General features: G+C 58.3%; 1 protein-coding gene across 1 annotated transcript; it reads right to left on the bottom strand.

Annotated features, from left to right (window-relative positions):
* Window positions 1-353: 353 nt before the first annotated feature.
* On the bottom strand, window positions 354-7,116 carry NOBOX (NOBOX oogenesis homeobox). Its single transcript, XM_042248969.2, has 8 exons — window positions 7,063-7,116; window positions 4,519-5,067; window positions 4,028-4,134; window positions 3,608-3,717; window positions 3,060-3,133; window positions 2,613-2,835; window positions 1,843-2,144; window positions 354-945 (listed from the first exon to the last, which is right to left on the bottom strand). The coding sequence occupies exons 1-8, from the start codon at window positions 7,097-7,099 to the stop codon at window positions 650-652; spliced, it is 1,698 nt and encodes a 565-aa protein (XP_042104903.1). The 5' UTR covers window positions 7,100-7,116; the 3' UTR covers window positions 354-649.
* Window positions 7,117-8,142: the final 1,026 nt, after the last annotated feature.

Raw genomic sequence — 8,142 nt, forward strand, 5'->3', positions numbered from 1 at the left:
CCCTGGTCTCCTGCCTCGCAGGCAGATTCTTTACAGGCTGAGAGCTACCATCTCAGCAGGGCCCAAATTCCAGAAAAAGTCCCAGGCTCAGGTTTGTTCAGGTTCACTTCTGGGTTTGAGACGAGAACGTGGTTTAAAGATAGGACCAAACGCAAGGCCCAGGAGGCCCCATTCCTCACGCAGCAGGAGAGACAGGCCCCAGAAGGATGCCAGGCTCCACGCGATCCTGCCCCAGGGGGTCAGTCCCTCCTGAGCTGCCCACGACACAACTGCCCAGCTGAGTGGGTGGCAGTGAAGGGCATGGTGGTCTTCACTAGCGTGAGAAGGGAGACATGTGACTACAGAGAGAGAAACCCAAGAGGAGACAGTTTACTGCTTATGAAGGCCACTGGCTCATCTGTGGAGCAAGGAGAGCAAACAACATAAACGGACGCAACCGTCAGAGGCGACACAGCCCCACTCCATTTCTCCAGGACCACCGTCCGGAGGTGCAGGGGAAGGACAGATGGGCCAGGCCTCCTCCTTCTCAAATCAGCGTTTGGCAAAATGAGCCCTGGAGTCCAGTCTCTCCTTCAACTTCGAGCCCCGTCTCCTCCGGGGTGCTCCAGCTGTCTCTGGCAGGACAGGCTCTTGGTTCTTGGCTCCACGACTAGGGGCCATGGCTACTCTTGTCTTCTTCTTTGGGGGCCGGGGGCCGCTCCTCTGGGGCGGCCGGTGGTTCCTCCTGGGCCTGGCTGAGCAGGGGTCTTCCTGCTGCAGGCAGGGTGCTCTCGGGCACCTGGGTGAGGCCCGGGGAAGGCGGCCTTCCAGAAGCCTGCGCGTAGGGAGCGGCAAACAGGTCCAGGAAGCAGCTGTCCCCTCCTGGGGGGCCTCCCAGAGCCTGCAGACAGAAGGCACTGGGGAATGGCGAGTCTGGCAGGCAGGGGTCGGCCCAGGGCACCGCACCTGTGGGGCCAAGCACAGAGCGCGCGGCATGAAGGGGCCCCAGCGCAGTCTCGGCGACGGAGCCCCTCCCTGCTCCACAGAGACACGGGTCAGGACCCCAGAGTGGGCCTCCCCTCAGGACCAGGCACCCACCCCCCATATCTCAAGGGCCTGGGGTTGGGGGATAGTGACACAGAATGCACTGTGGGCCGGGCGCCCCCTCACATGTGCGAGAGGAGCCCGGGAACCAGAGTCTTCTCCCCCTTCTTCTTCTGAGTCTCCTAGGGCGGTAACTCCAGGATATTCGGGGTCCAGGTGGCCCCTCGGACACTCCCATCAGCTGCCATCTACTCTGAGTGTTTCATGCCCGTCACTCCTAGTCCTCACCAAGCCCTCAAAGAGATGGGAATGGTATTCCCACTTCAGAATCCAGGAAGCTCAGGAGAACTAGTGACGACTGAGCTGGACTCCATGCTTGGCTTTGTCTCCCTCCAAAGCTCTCTCTCGGAGAAGAAAATGGCAATCCACTCCAGTACTCTTGCCTGGAAAATTCCATGGATGGAGGAGACTGGTAGGCTACAGTCTATGGGGTTGCAAAGAGTCGGACATGACTGAGTGACTTCATTTTCTTTCTTTCTATAGTTCCTTTTGGAGACGGAAATGGTAACCTACTCCAGTGTTCTTGCCTGGAGAATCCCATGGATGGAGAAGCCTGGTGGGCTACAGTCTCTGGGGTTGCAAAGAGTCGGACACGACTAAGCAACTAACACATACACAAAGCTCTCTCTTATTCTGCTCTGAAACCTCCAGGAAACTGGAGGACGAAGAGCTTCACCAAGATAGCCCCCGTCCTGGGGCTCTCTCCCCCTCACCCTCCTCAAACACTGTGGGGGGGCTTCTCTTCCAGCCCCGACTCACCCACGTTCCCGGCCAGCGGCTGCAGCAGGACGGGCCCCGACGGAGGGCCTGGGAAATAGCCCTGGGATGAGCCCCCGCCAGGGCCACTGGACAAGGCAAAGAGAGGGTCTTCGGGCAGCGGCGGAGTCAGCGAGCTGGGCAAGGGGAAGGGGTGCAGGTATGGAAACTGGGGCTGTGGGGGTTGGAAGAACTGGGTCTGTGGCGCCTGGGAGAAGGAGAACGGTCCTGGCTGGCTGCTGCTGGGTTGGTACTCCTGGGTCTCCAGATCCTCTAAGTATGAGCATGCAGGGGGTGGAGTGATGCTGTGGGGACAGAGAAGAACTTCCTGAGGCTCCGATGGTTTCATTCCTACCACGCCCTTCCCCCCACCTGCCTCTCCACAAACCCCAGGCCTGTGGCCTCCTCCTCTTCCTGCTCCAGCTTCTCACCCTCTTCTCCTCTACAGCTGTGATGTCCTGATCCTTCCCCTCCCCATCCCCTCACCCTTTAACCCTCACTACATTTACTAACTCCTTGTTTCTCTCGGGGCTTCCCTGGTGGCTCAGATGGTAAAGAATCTGTCTGCAATGCAGGAGACCCAAGTTCAATCCCTGGGTCAGGAAGATCCCCTGGAGGATGGAATTGCAACCCACTCCAGTATTCTTGTCTAGGGGGCAGGGAAACCCCATCTCTCAGTTACCCTCTCCACTCCCAACCTCCATCCATCCTTCCTCCTCCTGTGCCTCCCCCAGGATAGCTCAGTGCGGCCCCGTGAAGTGGTGGACAAGTACCTTGTTCCCCACAACCCACAAGGACCATCCTTGTGGCTGCTGTCGCTGCTCAGGGAATCCAGCATCAGCTGGGGGGCATGCACAGGGCCGAGGGGAAAGGGAAGGTTGGCTCTTCGGACAGGTGGGGGGCTGAAGAGTGGGGGTGTCACAGGCCTTCTCTGGGGGCCCTCATTCTGCAGGTTTGGGCCCAGAGTCTGGTCAGACTTCAGCAGCATGGACGGCTCTGGGAACAAAAGTCCACGGGGGTTGTGAGAGTAAGACAATGGGGGTGGGCGGTCACAGCCTTGGCAATGCTGGAGGGGGTTAGAGTGCAAGAGGCCTGGGTCCCCCGAAGGGGCCCCACTGAACAAAACCATGGAGAGCTCTGGCCGCTCCCAGGTTTTCCAAGAAAGAGCCCTTTGACTTTGCCGTCTTCCCCAGACAACCCTCAGAAGGCGGTCGGCTCACCTGGAAGGGAATCCTGAGGGAGGGTCCCAGGCTCCAGGATCGTGGACTCGGTAGGTGGCAGCTCGGCCACAGAGCTGGAGGCAGACAGATCAGAGACTGCAGGTCAAGGAGTTCCTGGTCTATGACCGGGGCTTCCATGTAGGGAAAGGGACCCACACATTCAAGCTCTGTCTCCCTACGAGGCACTGGCAAGTCCCAATCCCACCTGGTCTAAATCCCTCTAAATATCAGCCAACAACTCGCTCGGACTGTAAAGAAGCCGCCTGAGATGTGGGAGACCCGGGTTCAATCCCTGGGTTGGGAGAAGCCCCTGAGAAGGGAATGGCCTTCCGTTCCAGTATTCTTGCCTGGGACATCCCACAGACAGAGGAGCCTGGTAGGTTACAGTCCGTGGGGTTGCAGAGAGGTGAACTTGGCTAAGCGACTCACACACACATGCCCCATTATGTGCTCAGCCTTCCAGTACCTTCCCCCTTCTAGACCCCAGGATCCCAGCTTAGACCCCACGTCCTGCCCACGGGGAGGGGCCAGGAAGGGGAGAGTCTTACCTGCACTGGTTGCTGGCGGGGGCTGGGGTAAGGGCAGGACCAGCAGGTGCATCCTTATTCTCCTTCCCGTTCATTTTTCGCCACTTGGCCCGGCGATTCTGGAACCACACCTGTAGGGGAAGAGACGCCTGAAGAGCAGGGCAGAGCCTGAGGCTCGGGCCCGCTGGCCCATGACGACTGTGACCGAGGAGGTCCCTGCACCACTCAGACTGGCATGAAGGGTTCATCTAGATGGGGTCTGAGTCACCTCCCTGCGTCCTCTAAGGCTGTGGCCGGGTGGAAACAGGCAAAATCACAGCCCTGGCTGAGGCCTCGCTCCAGCCCCTGTTGGGGAGCTGCCGAGTACTTGCTAAGCTCCCCCAGAGTCCCGGCATGTGGGCTCCCCTCCACCCCCAGATCAGGGGAGTCAGCACCCTTTACCATGATGCGCTGGGGGGTGACCCCCACCGTCTGGGCGATCTCCCGGCGCTTATCGCTATCGGGATAGTGGTCGTCTTGGAAGAGCCTTTCTAGCTCCTCCAGCTGGTCTGGAAGAAGAAAACACTGGCTTTGAGGATGAACACCAGTGATGAGGAAGCAGAGGAGAAACACACGCCTTCCAGGCGGGACCACTGTCCCCAGCCCAAGGGCCTCCCACAGCCTGGTGGCTAAGTTCCCCCAGTAGGCTGCGGCCTTCTCTGGCTCGGGCACTGTGGCAGGGAGCTGCCTGGTGGTTACTTTCCTGTTTCTTCCATATTCCGATAAGAAAATGCAACCTTTCCCTCTGAGGGTCAGAAGTCATGGCCCTGCATAGGTCAAGAGACGTTCCAGCCAAGGCGATGCATAAGCTGACTGCACTCCCGTCTCCTGGGGCCACGTTCCCAGAGATTGACACCAGGTCCCTCGGGTTTCCTCCCACTTCAGGGACTTACCCGAGCGGTACAGCGTGCGGGTCTTCTTCCGGACCTGGCAGGTCACTTCCGGGGACCTCTTCTCCTTCTCCAGGTTTTGGTTGTTCTGGGCCAGTGTGTTGAGGAGGCTGGCCACATGGCAGGACCCCCGGCCTAACCCACAAGGCACTGGGTTGTACGTGGCCCGGGCCGGGTTAGCGCTGCTGGGAGATGCTGTTGAGGCCGGACCCACATCCCTAGGCTTCTTCTGCTCGCCGGCGGCTGGAGAGTAGGGCCTCTTCCCCAGCCTCCCCTCCGTCCCCGGAAAGGGAGGCCCTTGCCCCTGAGGCTGGGGTCTAGGTGAGGCTAGGCTCCTGTCTTCGTGGAGAGCCCCTGGGCTGGGCTTCTGGCAGGCTCTCCCAGCCCCAGCCCCTTCCCCAGGAGCCTCTGACGGCAGCTTCTCCCCAGAGATGGTGCAGGAAAGAGGCATGACCTTGCCTGGGGTGTCCTGAGTGTAGGGGGCTGACCTCTGCAGGGCTTCCTCGTCCTCCTCCAGCCTGGCAGCAGGGGACTTGCCTCCACCCCCCTGGCCTGTGGAGAGCCAGCACCCCAACTTTAGCCCAGGAGAAGAGCCTGGCCCAGGGGAACGTGCTCCTCCCTGGTCTGCAGCTGGTGTCCTGTTTGACCTTAAGCTTTCACTTGTCTACTTAGCAAATGCGGTAACAGTTCCAGGCGTGCCTTCCTAACTCGGCTACTGTGAGGATCACATGAGGGAATCCTTCTTGCCTGGAGAATTCCATGGACAGAGAAGCCTGGCAGGCTACAGTTCATGGGGTAACAAAGAGTCAGATATGACTGAGCTACTAACACATAGGTACATACGCAGCTTGGAAAAGCGAAAGCACGCAGATGCTACCATGAGGGGTCTGAGCTCGTGAAACTAGATGGTGGGGGAGCGATCCTAATTTGGGAGGAATTTACTCCCTGGGAGTTCCCAGTTTTCTCCCAGACACCTGGATTGTGAGTTTGAGACGGAGACTCTGCAGCTGATCAGACTGGATCCTGGTCCTGCTCCGGACACAGCGTCAGGGCTGAGCAGGGACACGGCAGGACTGAGTGGTGTCCGGGGCCCAGACAAGAACATCAAAGGGGAGCTAACAGGAATGTCTACCCTCATCTCCCACAGAACTGGCTCTTTCCTCAGTGACCCTCCTCACTCCTATACACACCCTCATCCCCTCCCTGCAAAGTGGGACCTCAGCCAAGGGCCTGGAGCCCAGGCCAGCCCCCCTTTTACAGGTGACCTGACGGGCACTGAACGTTCCCATCACTCAGCCTTCAGCTTGTCTATCCTTTTCTGAGCTATGACTGATTGATCAGGAGTTTACCAGGTCCTGGGCATGGTGCTAAGCACATTTCAGAGATCAGTCCGGTCTATATTTAATCCCTGTGAGGAAGGCACAGGCATCTCTCCCTCTAACAGATGAAGAAACGCAGATGGCAGAGCTCAGTGACTTGCCCAAACTCACAGCGCAGGGCTCTTGTTCACTAGATGGAGCCCTTCCGAGGGTCACCAACCTGCCCCTCATTTCCCTCCCAGCTTCTTCATAACCTCCAGAACTCTCTCAGGTATAGGAGCTGCTGTGTTATTTCTTACAAAACTGGAATTTTTTTTAAAATTTTTTGAATATTTTTAAGTGGATACTCACTGGTGTTTTGTTTTGGCCCCCACAGCATGTGGGATCTTGGTTCCTCCACTAGGGTCTACCCAGGCCCCCTGCATTGGAAGCGCCAAGTCTTAACCTCTGGACCATCAGGGAAGTTTCCAAGAGCGAGTTTTTCTGTTTTATTTTGTTGTTAATGAAAGTTGCATGAGATTGACTAGCTTAAGGAACAGCTTTCTAACAACGTGTAAAGAAAGATGTAGGTCACAGGCTAAGGTGCTTTGTCAGATGGTTCCCTAGTGTACAAGCTGGTGACCAGGGTTTGCAGGCTTCTACTCCATAACTAAGCCAAGAGGCCGGATGGGGATGCGGAAGAAGGGACACACTGCTTTTACAGTAATTTTGGAGCACTGGAGCCTAGCAAACCTGGTACATAGTAGGTGGTCACTAACAGCAATGGATCAGAGTGATAGCTTTCCTAAAGTATCTCAGCGGTAAAGAATCCGCCTGCCAATGCAAGAGACCCTGTTCCAACCCTGTCAGGAAGACCCACTGGAGAAGGGAATAGCACTCCTTTGCCTCGAGTACCCTTCCCTGGAGAATTCCATGGACAGAAGAGCCTGGTGGGCTACAGTTCATGGGGTCGCAAAGAGTCGGACACGACTGAGCGACTGAAGAACAAATCAGGGTGATAGGCCCTGGTAAGAAAGGTGATGGGTCTTGGAACCTAGAACAGCAGAGCCTCAACCCTGCTTTCCTTCTCTGTGTGTAGAGAGATCAGAACCCCAAAACGGAAGGGTGCCGTGGGGCAGGCTCCCTGGCCCGCGACACCCCCTCGAATCCCCCTCAGTTCCCAGCCCTGACCCTCCCTCCCGAGCTCTAGAGGCCTGGCCGCTGGGCCCCCGGGCTCCCGCGCACTCACCCCGCAACTCCGGGCCGCGCTCCCGGGTGGGCTCCATGGCCTGGACTCCCGCACGGGGCCGCCCGCCTGCCCGCCGCCTAAAGAAGCCTCGCGCGCGGGCAGGTGTGCGTCCGCGAGGCCCGCCCGGGAGGGCGGCGCGCGGGGCAGCTGCAGGGCGCGAGGCCCGGGGGCCACGCAGCTGCCCGCCCCCGCCGCGGCCGAGAGGGGCGGGTGCGGCCGCTCCCTGGGGCTGGGGGGCGGTGCACGCGGGGCGTGGGCGACAGCCCGGCTCCAGGAGGCTGCAGCAGCCACCAGCGCCCACCATCTCCCAAGGCCGGCCTTGGCCCTGGGCTCCGGTGGCGGCTTGCGCCTTGAGACGGAGTCCTTCCTTGGGAACCGGGAAGGCGACTTCCGGAGCCACTTATCCTGGGAGCCCCAAACCACTGCTCCACTGAGGTTCCCCCAAGCCTAAACCCCCAAGACCCCGTGCCGACTGGAAGGTTCCCTAGAGCCCCGAGCTAGAAGAAGCCAGACCACACGGCGAAGTCTACACGTCTCGGATGGACACAGTTGCAGGAGCCCCGGAGGCCTCAGGTAAGCGGGCGGAACGCGGGGAGGCCTGTGTGCTGCTCAGAGTTTTGGCCTCAGTTTTCACCCGCTTGAGAACACTTTTACTCGCCGAAAATGGGCGGAGGACACAGAACAAAGATCCTACAGGCGCGATCTTTGTGACTCTTCGTTCAGAACGGTTCTTGCCTTCTTTATAAAAGAATTTAAGGATTTGAAATTCTCACGGCGTCGTCCTCCCATCTGCGCTTGAGTGGGAGGTGATGGCCAAATCGAAACAGGTGCTTGGGGGTGGGGGTGGGGGGCCGTCCAGGACCGAATCCAGGTGTTTTGCTTTTAGGATTGAAAAGACTCTGGACAGCGTGTGCTTTCAGGCTGTAATCACCTGTTGGTATGTTTTTTTCTGTGCCTTAAATTCTTTTGAGGTGCTTGAATATACGTGTGAACTTTGGAAGCCTGGCCGTTCTAAAATATAGACATATGAGCGAGTTAATTTTGTGATAACATGATCAAAATTCCAGGCCCTCTGGTGTT

Source organism: Ovis aries, chromosome 4 (assembly GCF_016772045.2).
Source record: "Ovis aries strain OAR_USU_Benz2616 breed Rambouillet chromosome 4, ARS-UI_Ramb_v3.0, whole genome shotgun sequence".
In the NCBI taxonomy this organism is placed as follows: domain Eukaryota; kingdom Metazoa; phylum Chordata; class Mammalia; order Artiodactyla; family Bovidae; genus Ovis; species Ovis aries.

Coding starts and splice junctions, on each gene's coding strand:
- NOBOX (XM_042248969.2), bottom strand. CDS start 7,099: ATGGAGCCCACCCGGGAGCGCGGCCCGGAGTTGCGGG. Junction 4,135..4,518: donor CCGCACGCTGTACCGCTCGG/GTAAGTCCCTGA, acceptor TTCTTCTTCCAG/ACCAGCTGGAGGAGCTAGAA. Junction 946..1,842: donor GCCGCTGGCCGGGAACGTGG/GTGAGTCGGGGC, acceptor TTGGCCCCACAG/GTGCGGTGCCCTGGGCCGAC.